Here is a 15117-nt window from a genome sequence, read left to right on the forward strand (position 1 = left end):
TTACTTGTTGCTATGTTCAATCAAATCAAGTGGAATTATTTGCAGAGGAATTTTATCATATGTCCCAAAGTAAGGAAACATTTTCATGTTGTCAGACAAATTTGGCCAATCGGAAGGATCCGTTTCGCACAATTCAGTGTTTGTTCGAGATATAGAGAATGACATTGTTCTTTTGTTCATGTCCACGTGAACTCGGAACCTCTGCAGCGGCACTGGTGGATTCCACGATCCAAATGGCTCACCAAACTTTCGGTATTTATCATCACAAAATACAATACTCCATACTTTCATGTCATGTGACGAACAAGGGTTCCCCCACACCACACCCAGTGCCCAGCGTCTGTTGTCTCCCACCTCAACAACCCACATGTGCGTTCCCGAGGCCAAAGCAGAACCAAGCACACGTTCCCACTTGAACCTCTCTGGATTGTTTGGACGCTGCTGTTCTTCTTGACAACTCACACTGGTCAGATCTTCAGACAGACTGAGTTTTGGACCGGCCGTGTTTGGGTCCAGAATGATGGGACTGTAGGAGATCGTCTCCTTCATTCGTTCCCACACGCTGAACTTGAGGTTGCCAACATGCTTGACTTCGTCCAGCAGAGCTCCTGGGAGCAGCTTGGGGCCATCGGGCAGTTTCTGGATTCTGGTCATCGCAGTCTGAAAGTTCTTCAAGAAGGAAATGGGGTCAGAGGTCAGCAGCTCCTCTGTGCTTCTGATCACGTCAGACAGAGCGGCCATGTCTCTGCTGAGCGTCTCAATCTTCTCCTTCATCATCCGAGCCTTCTCCTCCTCTTCCTCCCTCACAGCAGACAACCTGGCCTCCTCCTCAGCCAGCAGGACGCGACGAAGCTCCTCGAAATCCTTGTTAATCTTGCTTTCCACCTGCTCACTCTGGACCTTGATGTACATCGCTTGTTCATTGCAGTTTTCTCTTGTCTCAATGTAATCTTTCAGTCTTTTCTTTGCTTCCTGCAGGCCGTCCTGGCGGTCTTGCCCTACCTAATTTCAGACAATATTATAATATTGGGCAGCCAATATTCAGAAACTCTTATACTGGGCGTGTGAAAAACTTAGACTTAGACTTTATTGGTCCCTTTGGGATGGCTCCCTCTGGGAAATTTACATGTCCAGCAGCAATGAGAACAGATAATAAAATAATAAAATAATTCAGTCAATCTGTAAATTGAAATAATAATAATAATAATAATAATAATAATAATAAATCAATAAAGGTTATTACACTGGAGATTGAATTAAATAATTTAAAGTACAGTAAAGTGCCATATTTGTGAAGTCCACGCTACACCCTCTTCCCCTTCACCCTCTTAACTTTTAAAAGAAGTTAGGAAGACGACTTACAGATGACAGATGTATTTGAACAGCAATGGAATCTGATCTTGAAGTTACATTCATCCTCAATTTGTGCCCGTCATGCTTTAATCCAATGTAAAGTGTTTTATAAAATACATTATACAAATGCTAATTGTCTAAAATCTATCCAGCAGTTTATGACATTTGTAATAGGTGTGGGCAATCACCGGCAAATCATGTTCACATGTTTTGGGCTTGCGCCAAACTAAGTGCAGATTGCAGAGAGGTTTTTAATACACTTAGCCAAGCATATGGCCAAACTATTCCTCCTAACTCGCTTTCGGTTATCTTCTGTGCTCCTCCTGACACAACTTCATCCGGTCCCCTTAAGCAGTCTCTGACCTTTACGAGTTTGTAGGCTCATTTTATTGAGGTGGAAACTCCCCAGCCCATGATTTGTGGATGAAGGAAGTACTTTTTAATTTAAAGTTGGAAAAACTTTGATTTTTACTGAATGGTTGTATTAAGAAATAGGTGTGCTTGTGAGTGTGGATGGTTGTTGGTCTCTGTGTGCCCTGCGATTGGCTGGCAACCAGTCCAGGGTGTCCCCCGCCTACTGCCCAGAGCCAGCTGAGATAGGCTCCAGCACCCCCCGCGACCCTTGTGAGGAATAAGCGGTCAAGAAAATGGATGGAATGATTTAAATACAAAGTACAGATTGAAATAAATAAGCAGCAAACTATATTAAAACATTAAAACAAAACAATGCTGAAATAGTTTCATATTGAAATAGGCAACTATAAACAAACCATCACTATTAACTCCTAAAATTATTGAATGAACAGTCAAATAAATACTTCAAGGCACTTTTATTTATTTATTACATTTTGGCAAACCACAACATGACATTTCATTCAGATTGAGATATTTCTGACACATTCTTTGTGTGTTCTTTATGTTTATGGGCTTTAAATGTATTTTTCTTTAAGTTTACTGAACAGGCCAATATAAAATATTCATTTGAGTGGAAAAATAAATCTCATACAAAATGACTGATGACAATTATGGGAGCAAAACATCTCCAACATCATCACGGACTTTGAGTCGAAACACGACATGCAAGTGGAATAATTTGCAGCGGAATTTTATCCCTTGTCACAAAGTAAGGAAACATTTTCATGTTGTCAAACAAACGTGGCCATTTGAAAGGATTCTTTTTGCACAATTCAGTGTTTGTACGAGATTCATAGAATGAAATTAACCTTTTGTTCATGTCCACGTGAACTTGGATCCTCTGCAGCTTCACTGGTGGATTCCACGATCCAAATTGCTCACCAAACTTTCGGTATTTATCATTACGAAATGCAATGCTCCGTATTGTCATGTAATTTGGCAAACAAGGGTCCCCATACACCACACCCAGTGACCAGTCATTGTTGTCTCCCACCTCAACATCCCATATGTTCGTTCCCGAGGCCAAAGCAGAACCAAGCACACGTTCCCACTTGAACCTCTCTGGATTGTTTGGACGCTGCTGTACTTCTTGACAACTCACACTGGTCAGATCTTCAGACAGAATGAGTTTTGGACCGGCCGTGTTTGGGTCCAGAATGACGGGACTGTAGGAGATCGTCTCCTTCATTCGTTCCCACACGCTGAACTTGAGGTTGCCCACATGCTTGACTTCGTCCAGCAGAGCTCCTGGGAGCAGCTTGGGGCCATCGGGCAGTTTCTGGATTCTGGTCATCGCAGTCTGAAAGTTCTTCAAGAAGGAAATGGGGTCAGAGGTCAGAAGCTCCTCTGTGCTTCTGATCACGTCTGACACAGCGACCATGTCTCTGCTGAGAGACGCAATCTTCTCCTTCATCATCCGAGTCTTCTCCTCCTCTTCCTCCCTCACAGCAGACAACCTGGCCTCCTCCTCAGCCTGCAGGAAGCGACAAAGCTCCTCGAAATCCTTCTTAATCTTGCTTTCCACCTGCTGCCTCTGGACCTTGATGTACGTCGCTTGTTCATTGCAGTTATCTCTTGTCTCAATGTAATCTTCCAGCCTTTGTTTTGCTTCCTGCAGGCCGCCCTGGAGTTTGTCTTGGTGATCTTTGTGAACTTCATCGAGTGGACGGAACTTGTGACCCGTATGGATTTTTGCATCTTTGCAGATGTGGCACACAAGCTTCTGGTGGTCCACACAGAAGAGTTTCATTTTCTCCTTGTGCAAGCTGCAAATGTCGTCGGACTCCACTGAGGCTTGTGAAAAGGCCTCACACACGTTCCTCAGGGCCAAGTTCAAAGGTAGCTCCATTGAGTTAAACTCCGTTCTACAGACTGGACACGTTCGATTTCCTTTCGCCTTGCACCACTTCTGCACACAAGCACGACAGAAGCTGTGACTACACGGCAGCCCGACAGGATCTTTGAAGATCTCCAAACAGGCCGGACATTGGAGATTGTCCTCAACTCGGCTGGCCATGGTCCTTGCGAAGAGAACGACTCAGTCGACAGCTTCCAACGTTCACTCTCAGGTGAGCCGTAGTGGGTCTGCCTCACTCACAGGTGAATCATCGTTTCATATCCAAAAGGTCCACAAGTGCACTTCCTGGAGTTGTACTTTTATTGCCGGACTTCAATCGATGACACTTGGAAATGTTCTGATCAAACCTTTATGTGTTTATTATTGTTGAACTGCAATTTGCCAGATGCCAAAGTGCAACAATAAATGAGATAACGAGGGAGTGTCAGGTCAAGAAGATTTTCAGGTGTGAATTGGGCATCATCTTAAGTACAGCCCAGTACGAATACGTCTTCATCTCAGAAGGGTCAAGCTGACAAATGTCTGGATGATCGTCTTATTTTGGATGCATGTTTGACGCATGTCTCTGTTGAATTCGAAGCTGTTTAAGGTTCTTAAAAAACACAATGTGCTGAAAGTCAGAACGTGCACTTCCTGCTTGCTCAAGCAGTGCCTTTGACAAGCTTTATGAATTTATTATAGTCGAATCATATAACTGTGATTTGCCGGGTGTCAAAGTGCAACAATATACGATATAACAGTGGCGGGAGTGTCAGCTCAAGAAGTTTGTTTTTGTGGCAGTAGAAGCCCGTCAAAATCTTTGATTTCATCCAAAGTGAATGTTGCCTTGGCAACTTAATTGCAAATGGACATTTTGAACTGAAATCAGTCAATATTTTTGCCAGTACTGTGGAAAACACTGCCACTTACAGGCGATAAAGTGCAATTGCAGTTTTAACTTCATTGGAAGCTGGCTGTGTTGTTCAGCTCTCGGTAGACACACACAGCCTGTGGAAAAATTAAGCGCCGGTACTCCATCCATCCATTTACTTCTGCTTATCCGAGGTCGGATCACGGGGGCAGCAGCTTTAGGAGGGAAACCCAGACTTCCCTCTCCCCAGCCACTTCAACCAGCTCCTCCGGCGGGATCCCAAGGCGTTCCCAGGCCAGCCGAGAGACATAGTCTCTCCAGCGTGTCCCGGGTCGTCCCCGGGGCCTACTGCCGGTGGGACATGCCCGGAACACCTCCCCAGGGAGGCGTCCAGGAGGCATCCGAACCAGATGCCCGAGCCACCTCAGCTGGCTCCTCTCAACGCGGAGGAGCAGCGGCTCGACTCTGAGTCCCTCCCGGATGACCGAGCTTCTCACCCTATCTCTAAGGGAGAGCCCGGACACCCTGCGGAGGAAACTCATTTCGGCCGCTTGTATCCGGGATCTCGTTCTTTTGGTCACGACCTACAGCTCGTGACCATAGGTGAGAGTCGGAACATAGATCGACCGGTAAATCGAGAGCTTCGCCTTTTGGCTCAGCTCTTTCTTCACCACGACGGACCGATACAGAGTCCGCATCACTGCAGACGCTGCACCGATCCGCCTGTCGATCTCTCGCTCCATCCTACCCTCACTCGTGAACAAGACCCCAAGATACTTGAACTCCTCCACTTGGGGCAGGATATATATATATATATATATATATATATATATAGTAGGAATAATTGTAAATACTAAGTTATACATTTGCTGCAATGAAGAACTGCTTCTGCTTGCAATGAAGAATGCTTTGCTCTGTTCCCACTCACATTCACATAGCATAGCGACATGAAGATGACTACAGAAGCTGAAGAACCAGAACATCTAACATAGCAGAATGGTTACAGCCAGTCTGCTGAGGCTGCCTTTTTTTCCGTTAAATGATTGCAAACTTGACCACACGTACTCAGAAATGGCTTTAATTTTTTTTTCAAGTTTATTGAACAGGTCAATGTAATATATTCATTTGAGTGGGGAAAAAGATTTCATACAAAATGACTAATTACAACTGTGACAGCAAAACATCAACATCAACACGGACCTTGAGTCGTAACACGGCATGCAAGTGGAATTATTTGCAGAGGAATTTTATCATTTGTCCAAAAGTAAGGAAACATTTTAATGTTGTCAGACAAATGTGGCCAAACGGAAGGCCCCGTTTTGCACAATTCAGTGTTTGTACGTGATTCAAAGAATGAAATTATTCTTTTGTTCGCGTCCAGGTCAACTCGGATCCTCTTCGGCTTCACTGGCGGCTTCCATGATCCAATTGGGTTAGCGAACTTTCTGTATTTATCATCACAAAATGCAATGCTGCACGCATTCATGTCATGTGGAAAACAAGGGTCCCCCCATATAACCCCTAGTGCCCAGTCATTGTTGTCTCCCACCTCAACATCCCACATGTGCGTTCCCAAGGCCCAAGCAGAACCAAGCATACAACCCAACTTGAACCTCTCTGGATTGTTTGGACGCTGCTGTACTTCTTGACAACTCACACTGGTCAGATCTTCAGACAGACTGAGTTTTGGACCAGCCGTGTTTGGGTCCAGAATGACGGGACTGTAGGAGATCGTCTCCTTCATTCGTTCCCACACGCTGAACTTGAGGTTGCCAACGTGCTTGACTTCGTCCAGCAGAGCTGCTGGGAGTAGTTTGGGCTTGCCGGGCAATTTTTGGATTCTGATCATCGCAAGCTGGAAGTTCTTTAAGAAGGAAACGGGGTCAGAGGTCAGAAGCTCCTCTGTGCTTCTGATCACGTCTGACAGAGCGGCCATGTCTCTGCTGAGCGTCTCAATCTTCTCCTTCATCATCCGAGTCTTCTTTTGCTCTTCCTCCCTCACAGCAGACAACCTGGCCTCCTCCTCAGCCTGCAGGAAGCGACGAAGCTCCTCGAAATTCTTCTTAATCTTGTTTTCAACCTGCTGCCTCTGGACCTTGATGTATGTTGCTTGTTCATTGCAGTTGTCTCTTTTCTTCTTGTAATCTTTCAGTCTTTTCTTTGCTTTCTTCAGTCCTTCCTGGAGTTTGTCTTTGTGATCTTTGTGAACTTCATCGAGTGGACGAAACTTGTGGCCAGTATGGATTTTTGCATCTCTACAGATGAGGCACACAAGCTCCTGGTGGTCCAAACAGAAGAGTTTCGTTTTCTCCTTGTGCAACTTGCAGATGTCAGACCTCACTGAGGCTTGTGAAAAAGCCTCACACACGTTCTTCAGGGCCAAATTCAAAGGTATATCAATTGAGCGAAAGTTCGTCCTGCAGACTGGACATGTTTGATCTCCTTTCTGATTCCACCACTGCTGCACACACGCACGACAGAAGCTGTGACCACACGGCAGCGTGACAGGATTTTTAAAGATCTCCAAACAGGACGGACATTTGAGATGATCCTCAACTATTGTGGCCATGGTTCTTGCGAAGACAATGACTCAGTTGACAAGCCTTAGCATTCACTCTCAGCAGAGCCGCAGCGCGTCTGTCAGTCACAAGTAAAGGAAATATTAGATTTTGTAAAGGTTCCAAAGTGCATTTTCTGCTTCAGTTTTCTGACTTAACGGCAGCCACACCCCATTATCTGGGATCACACAAAAACGATTTATTACCACTAGCACATTAAAAAAAACAATATTTAATTCCAACATCAGACTAGAACTAAGTGAAGAATAAAAAAATTAAAAAAAAAAAGCACATCAGTTTCATCTATTGCCCATGTAAAAGAAAAGGAAGGCACAACTTGGTCTTGAAAGCAAACGTGCTCAGAGAAGAAAAAGAACAAGGAAACAAAGAAGTTGAAAAGAGGAGAAAAGGTATTGAAATAGCCGCTTACGCTGACCCTTCCTGCTTGGTGCTTGATGTGCAGCAAGTGAAAACAAACCCAAAGCGCTCACTTAAATGGCAAACAAACCCGTCAGACTGGCTTTACCAAACTTCAAGACTGCGACTCTTGTGGTAAATTTCCCTTTCAAAATGGAAACACCAACACTGAAATCCAGTTTAATTTGATTCTTATCTGGAACGAGTTAATAAAATTAAGAAATAGACTTTCAATTTTTACTTAAATATTTGTTCAAATGTTTCCTCCCTGCAAGTGCTCTGACACAAACCTAAGGCTCAATATTTCAGTGTAAAAAAAACAAAACAAATAATCGCTATCAATATGATCAGTCATGTGAAACCATTTTTCCCATGTATCATTGTGTTTTGATTAAAAAAAAAAAATGGAGAAACTTCACATGACACCACTTATTTCCAGAAAAAAAAAATCACAGTTCCATGAAAAATTTAGTGAGAGGCTTTTTATTATCTTGCAACAAATACATAATCAGGAATACATTGTACCATAAATTCATCCCACCAACGAGTCCAGGCCCAAGTCGGCCAATGAAGCATCGGCGTTCAGGCTACTCACATCCCGCACACCTCAGGAGGAGGTGCATTAGATCGGTGGGTGTGGTTACCACATTTATCAAACCAAAATGATCTACAGTATTTCCATTCCATAAATGAAATATCCCAAATCAAATTGTGTCTCAGAACATTACCCAGAAAGTGAGCTACAGCGTCCACCAAGTCCTTCTGGTGATTCTCCAGCATGCCATCTTGCAAAACCTGCAGACATGAGAAATTCAATAAGGACTATAAAAATACTATATGTTCAATACCACTTTTTTTTCCCAGACCAATACCAGTATGAGTACTCAACTCCAGTAGTCACTGACACCACTAATACTTTTGATAAATACAATTCCCCTAAAAAAAAAAAAACAATAACAGAAAATTTGAAGAAAAACCTGTAGTCAATTATAGCAGTTTTCCTTACAATTGCATGAAAATAGAAAATTCTCTTTTCATACAATTTTAAGGAAAATTGCTACAATAGCGCTCTGTTATTTTATGAAAGTGACACGGCGAGAGGAGGTAGGACTCAGACGCAGAATGAAAGTTGGCCAACAAGGCTGCAGATTTAATCTCACGAAACTCAAAACACCTCTTAAAGAGGGAAAAAAGGCTGAACAAAAAGAGCTCCAAACTGGAGATACAAAAAGGGCACTCAAAAACAGGGACAACAAAAGGCGCTCCACTCGGGAGGAAAACAAGGGGCAAACTAAGGGCGCAAGACAAGACAAGGCAAGACAAGACAAGACAAGACATCAAACTAGGACTGTGGTACGAGGACGCTTCCATGCACTGAGATGTGACACTTCGGCACTGAGGGGAAAGTGCAGGTGGCTTTTATTGTCTGGGTTGATTGGTGGCAGGTGGACATGATCATGGGCGGGGACTGGTAATTAGTGAACTGCAGGAAAGGCAAGTGACCTGGGATGAGAGGAGACTCAAAATATAAAAAAAAACAGGAAACATGACTATGAAAATAAAAGCATGGCCGTCACGCCGGTGGCGGCGTGACAGTAAGCAAAATTTTATGTACCAAAAGTACTAGTTTTTGTATTGGTAATTTGGTACTTGTTACCGGTATCACTGAATAAAACAAATGATATTGTACTAGGGCTGTGCGGTATGGCCAAATATAACAATCTGAATTTTTATTTCATTCCGGAAATTTTTATTTGAATTAAAGTAATCAACCCAACAAACATTTAAAGGTTTAATTTATTCAAAAATAAATCCTGAGCAAAATGTTCAGCCAATATTTTTTATTGATTTTAAATATTAACGTTATCTCATTGTTGTTTATAACCATGTTATTTGCCCAATGATGAATAAATATTGAATATTGAGGAAACACTTTATAATAACTACCCGTTATAACTAGTTAATAGACCATTAGTAAACTGTTAATTAATGAGTTATTAATGACTTATTAAATGTTTGTTAACTGTTAAGGTTTTAAAATGATGTCTATAAATAGTAAAATTTTTATTATTAAACTGTTAGTTATTGAGCGCTAAATGACTTGTTAACTGTATAGTAATTATTCCTAACTATATTTTATAAATTAGTAATACATCGTTAACAAGCTATTAGAAAATTACGAATGACTTGTTATTACTTCATAGTTTGTATAGGTTATTGGGACGTTATTATAAAGTTGCCACTATTCCTCATTTATTACGTGTTAGTAAATGTGGAGTAGTTGCAACTTTAGAATAACGTCCCAATAACATAAATAGAGTAATAACTAATATTTAAGTAGTAGATTAACTCACTTCTTTACAGCAGTTTTTAATAGTTTGTTAACCATCTACTAATACTATACCAGTGAAACTTTGTAGAGGAGCACATGAGTGGAAAAAGTTCAATGGTACGGAAAATTGATATTTAGGCATGGTAAGGCATAGTAATTTTAGATTTTAAATTTCACCTTCAAATTCTGTACTTTCTCCACCTGTTTGTTGTTTGACAAAGTTTCATAGGTATTAGTAGATGGTTAACATCTACTATGTAAAGAATTAGCTAATATATAAGTTAAATATTAGTAAGTAGCTAATTTATACTATTGGGATATTATCGTAAAGTTGCAACTGTTCCTCATTTAATAACAGTTAATAAATGAGGAATAGCTACCACTTTAGAATAACGTCCTAATAACAGATATAAACTATTAACTGATACTTAACAAGTCATTATTAAGTAATTTACTAATAGTTTGTTAACTTAGTCTTACTAATTTATAATATATAGTTACAAATGATTAATATACAGTTAACAAGTCATTTATAACTCAATAACTAACAGTTTAATAATGACATAACTGTTTATAGTCATAAGTATAAATCCTTAAACAGTTAAACATTTAATAAGTCATTAACAACTCATTAATTAACAATCAACTAATGATCTATGAACTACTTATAACGGATAGTTATTATAAAGTGTTACCAGATACGGAAATTATTAAAACATATTGAAATAATTCCATCCATCCATTTCCTTGACCGCTTATTCCTCACAAGGGTCGCGGGGGGTGCTGGTGCCTATCTTGAAATAATTGAATGAATATTAATGAATGAATGAATGAATGGGTAAAAAAATGACAAAATATTCAAAAATAAAGGCAACTGAAATTATTGAACAAACGGTCAAATAAACACTTCATGGCACTTTTTATTATTTGTTACATTTTGGAAAATCACGTGAAATTTCACTCATTTTTTTTTAGTTTAATAACCGGTCAATCAATATAAAATATTCATTTAAGTAGAAAAATAATCTCATACAAAATGACTGATGGCAATTATGGGAGCAAAACATCTCCAACATCATCACGGACTTTGAGTCGTAACACGACATGCAAGTGGAATTATTTGCAGAGGAATTTTATCCCGTGTCCAAAAGTAAGGAAACATTTTCATGTTGTCAGACAAATTTGGCCAATTGAAAAGAACAGTTTTGCACAATTCAGTTTTTGTGCGAGATTCAGAGAATGAAATTGTTCTTTCGTTCGTGTCCACGTGAACTCGAATCCTCTTCAGCTTCACTGGCGGATTCCATGATTCAATTGGCTCAGCAGGCTTTCTGTATTCATCATCACAATATGTAATTTTCCATGTTCTCATGAAATGTTGCAAACAAGGGTTCCCCCATATGACCCCCAGTGACCAGGCTGCATTGTCTCCCACCTCAACATCCCACATGTGCGTTCCCGAGGCCAAAGCAGAACCAAGCACACGTCTCCACTTGAACCTCTCTGGATTGTTTGGACGCTGCTGTTCTTCTTGACGACTCGCACTGGTCAGATCTTCAGACAGAATGAGTTCTGGATGAGCCGTGTTTGGGTCCAGAATGACGGGACTGTAGGAGACCGTCTCCTTCATTCGTTCCCACACGCTGAACTTGAGGTTGCCAACATGCTTGACTTCGTCCAGCAGAGCTCCTGGGAGCAGCTTGGGGCCATCGGGCAGTTTCTGGATTCTGGTCATCGCAGTCTGAAAGTTCTTCAAGAAGGAAATGGGGTCAGAGGTCAGCAGCTCCTCTGTGCTTCTGATCACGTCTGACACAGCGACCATGTCTCTGCTGAGAGACGCAATCTTCTCCTTCATCATCCGAGTCTTCTCCTCCTCTTCCTCCCTCACAGCAGACAACCTGGCCTCCTCCTCAGCCTGCCAGATGCCAAAGTGCAACAATAAATGAGATAACGAGGGAGTGTCAGGTCAAGAAGATTTTCAGGTGTGAATTGGGCATCATCTTAAGTACAGCCCAGTACGAATACATCTTCATCTCAGAAGGGTCAAGCTGACAAATGTCTGGATGATCGTCTTATTTTGGATGCATGTTTGACGCATGTCTCTGTTGAATTCGAAGCTGTTTAAGGTTCTTATAAAACACAATGTGATAAAAGTCAGAACGTGCACTTCCTGCTTGCTCAAGCAGTGCCTTTGACAAGCTTTATGAATTTATTATAGTCGAATCATATAACTGTGATTTGCCGGGTGTCAAAGTGCAACAATATACGATATAACAGTGGCGGGAGTGTCAGCTCAAGAAGTTTGTTTTTGTGGCAGTAGAAGCCCGTCAAAATCATTGATTTCATCCAAAAGTCAATGTAGTCTTGGCAACTTAACTGCAAATGGACATTTTGACCTGAAATCAGTCAATATTTTTGCTAGTACTGTGGAAAACACTGCCACTTACAGGCGATAAAGTGCAATTGCAGTTTTAACTTCATTGGAAGCTGGCTGTGTTGTTCAGCTCCCGGTGGACACACACAGCCTGTGGAAAAAATAAACGCCGGTACTCCATCCATCCATTTACTTCTGCGTATCCGAGGTCGGGTCGCGAGGGCAGCAGCTTTAGGAGGGAAACCCAGACTTCCCTCTCCCCAGCCACTTCAACCAGCTCCGCCGGCGTTCCCAAGCCAGCCGAGAGACATAGTCTCTCCAGCGTGTCCCGGGTCGTCCCCGGGGCCTCCTGCCGGTGGGACATGCCCGGAACACCTCCCCAGGGAGGCGTCAAGGAGGCATCTGAACCAGATGCCCGAGCCACCTCAGCTGGCTCCTCTCAACGCGGAGGAGCAGCGGCTCGACTCTGAGTCCCTCCCGGATGACCGAGCTTCTCACCCTATCTCTAAGGGAGAGCCCGGACACCCTGCGGAGGAAACTCATTTCGGCCGCTTGTATCCGGGATCTCGTTCTTTCGGTCGCGACCCACAGCTCGTGACCATAGATGAGGGTTGGAACGTAGATCGACCGGTAAATCGAGAGCTTTGCCTTTTGGCTCAGCTCTTTCTTCACCACGACGGACTGATACAGAGTCCGCATCACTGCAGACGCTGTACCGATCCGCCTGTCGATCTCTCGCTCCATCCTGCCCACACTAATGAACAAGACCCCAAGATACTTGAACTCCTCCACTTGGGGCAGGATATAAATATAAAGTGTTAATTGTCACGATACCAAAATTTTGACTTAGGTACTTCACCTGCATAAAAAACCTCGATACCAGTATTTGAAACAGTACCTCGACAAAAATCTAAAACATCAGCAAAAGCAGCATTAAAACTAACAAAAGAATTGCAAATTATTTTTTTTATTTTTTACTAAATCAAAACAGTAAGATGTATACGTTATTTTATGTACATACTGTGTATTTATGTATATAGCCTACTGTATGTGCTTTCACATTGCATGCCATATTGTTGAAGTACAGTATTTGATTGCATTTAATGTCATCCGTTTGAAATATTGGTCATACAGTGCCACTCCAATTACTTAATGTAACGTTGCTTAAGTGTGTGTGTGTGTGTGTGTGTGTGTGTGTGTGTGTGTGTGTGTGTGTGTGTGTGTGTTCTTGTACATAATACATAGTGAGGACCATAATACGTCTTTATCCAACAGAATGAGGACATTTTTGTGAAGTGAGGATATTTTGGCCGGTCCTCACTTTGCAAGACCTCTTTTTGAAGGTCAAGACTTGGTTTTAGAGTTTAGGTTTGAATTGGGTTATGGTTGGGGTTAGGGTTCCGCTCCCATACTCCATCAAATACTACAAACTGGGAACAAAATCATTCACACTCAACTTACTTTTTTTAAGGGAAGTGTCAAAAATGCGTCACAACCTGACGCTCTGACCGCCGTCTTAGCTTTTTTGATGTTTAACTGTGAATTGAACGCACCTTGAGTCCACTGCAGGATTGTTGCAGGATACTTCATCCAAAGATGATGCCAAATTTGTTTTCATGAAAATTAATTTCAATCGGAGTCTCTAAATGTTCAAATATATTTAAGTACATATTAAGCACAGGGGAGATTTTTGCCCATAATGTGCCGTTTATTAACAATGTATAAAATGCACAAAAAAATAATTCAGTACTGTTTAACCTGAATGAACTTGCACGCACACACGCAGATACTGTATTCATGCAATTACTCAAAAAAAGCATACAGTAGTTTTATCAACATAACATTATAATGTGAACAAATTTGTATTACAGTATGACTAAAGATCCTGTCTCAGTGCCAAACTCTCCTTGTCGTTTCTTTTTCCACACACCCTATGAAAAATACGTTTATTACCCCAACTACTACTTCATTTATAACCACATAATTTATTAATATGATGAATTAATAATGTTAATGAATCCTCCACTTCTACAGGACTGTCTCAGAAAATTAGAATATTATATACAGTGATACCTCGGCTCACGAACTTAATTGGTTCCCAGAGAGTGTGTGTAAGCCGAAAAGTTCTTCTTCCGAACATTTATTTCCCATAAGAAACCATTAAAATGAGAATAATCCGTTCCCAGGTCCCTATAAAACATAATTTTCTACTAAATAAGCCTTAAAACTACACAAAAATATACCTTATTTTTATTAATTTTTATTATTTTTTTATTGTATTGTAATTCAAGAAATAAATTGTACTGTATAATAAAGTCGTTTTATTTTACTTTGTGATGGTAGTTCTTAAGGATAGTAGCAATGGTAGACTTACTTCATTCGCGAGCGTTTCACCGCGTAGAGTGTTTATGGAACGGTTGCGGCTCATTCGCACTTTCGTGCTCACCGGAGCGGAGGAGGTGTGTCCCTTGGTGAACAAGGAAGTGGAGCACTTTAGCGAGTCAACAAGTGAGCACCGCCAACTACTTTCACCTCTTTCCTGGGACTAAACAGCCGGGCACGATTTTCTCCTTTTTTGAGGTACGTGATGGCACTTTCGCTTTTTTTAGTGGCGCGAACTCCATTGACTACAATGCAAACGCGCCGCCGAATCGCCGTCCCTCGCTGGTAAGCATTAGGCTTAACACTAGCCTGTGGTGGGGTCTTTTTCGGTCCCATAATAGCAAAAGTACACTCAAAATGTCTATCAAACACAAACCGCGTCCGCACTAAAAGAAAGGGGGTGACGAACTGGGACGCCGTGAGCGTGCGTCAGCTTCTTGTGGCCGCCACCGTGGTGCTGTTCGACAGCGTGGTTTGGTTCGTCCGCCGAAAAGTAGTTCGTCAGCAGAGACTAAATTTTCGCGAATTTAATGTTCGTGAGGCGAAAAGTTCGTGAGCCGAGGTATCACTGTATTGTGA

General features: G+C 41.8%; 3 protein-coding genes across 3 annotated transcripts; all 3 read right to left on the reverse strand.

The window, feature by feature from the left end:
- On the reverse strand, window positions 1–3956 carry LOC144005360 (E3 ubiquitin-protein ligase TRIM39-like). The gene is made up of 3 exons (XM_077503485.1): window positions 2409–3956; window positions 2360–2366; window positions 1–1002 (listed from the first exon to the last, which is right to left on the reverse strand). The coding sequence occupies exons 1-3, from the start codon at window positions 3782–3784 to the stop codon at window positions 1–3; spliced, it is 2385 nt and encodes a 794-aa protein (XP_077359611.1). The 5' UTR covers window positions 3785–3956.
- A 1661-nt stretch (window positions 3957–5617) lies between these two features.
- Window positions 5618–7542, reverse strand: LOC144004762 (E3 ubiquitin-protein ligase TRIM35-like). The gene is made up of 2 exons (XM_077502267.1): window positions 7464–7542; window positions 5618–7112 (listed from the first exon to the last, which is right to left on the reverse strand). The coding sequence occupies exon 2, from the start codon at window positions 7042–7044 to the stop codon at window positions 5665–5667; it is 1380 nt and encodes a 459-aa protein (XP_077358393.1). The 5' UTR covers window positions 7045–7112; window positions 7464–7542; the 3' UTR covers window positions 5618–5664.
- On the reverse strand, window positions 7093–15055 carry LOC144005361 (E3 ubiquitin-protein ligase TRIM35-like). The gene is made up of 4 exons (XM_077503486.1): window positions 14531–15055; window positions 11188–11697; window positions 8179–8245; window positions 7093–7112 (listed from the first exon to the last, which is right to left on the reverse strand). Exons 1-4 carry the CDS (start codon window positions 14582–14584, stop codon window positions 7093–7095), a joined length of 651 nt encoding a protein of 216 aa, XP_077359612.1. The 5' UTR covers window positions 14585–15055.
- Between the last annotated feature and the right edge of the window lie 62 nt (window positions 15056–15117).

The sequence above is a fragment of the Festucalex cinctus genome, chromosome 17 (assembly GCF_051991245.1).
Source record: "Festucalex cinctus isolate MCC-2025b chromosome 17, RoL_Fcin_1.0, whole genome shotgun sequence".
In the NCBI taxonomy this organism is placed as follows: domain Eukaryota; kingdom Metazoa; phylum Chordata; class Actinopteri; order Syngnathiformes; family Syngnathidae; genus Festucalex; species Festucalex cinctus.

What these genes read in the sequence shown, in the direction of transcription:
- LOC144005360 (XM_077503485.1), bottom strand. Translation starts at nt 3,784, where the DNA reads ATGGCCAGCCGAGTTGAGGACAATCTCCAATGTCCGGCCTGTTTGGAG.
- LOC144004762 (XM_077502267.1), bottom strand. Translation starts at nt 7,044, where the DNA reads ATGGCCACAATAGTTGAGGATCATCTCAAATGTCCGTCCTGTTTGGAG.
- LOC144005361 (XM_077503486.1), bottom strand. Translation starts at nt 14,584, where the DNA reads ATGAGCCGCAACCGTTCCATAAACACTCTACGCGGTGAAACGCTCGCG. An exon ending in GTGAAACGCTCGCGAATGAA is followed by an intron (nt 11,698 to 14,530) that starts GTAAGTCTACCA and finishes GGCATCTGGCAG; the next exon opens with GCTGAGGAGGAGGCCAGGTT. An exon ending in ATGCAGCCTGGTCACTGGGG is followed by an intron (nt 8,246 to 11,187) that starts GTCATATGGGGG and finishes TCATGTCTGCAG; the next exon opens with GTTTTGCAAGATGGCATGCT.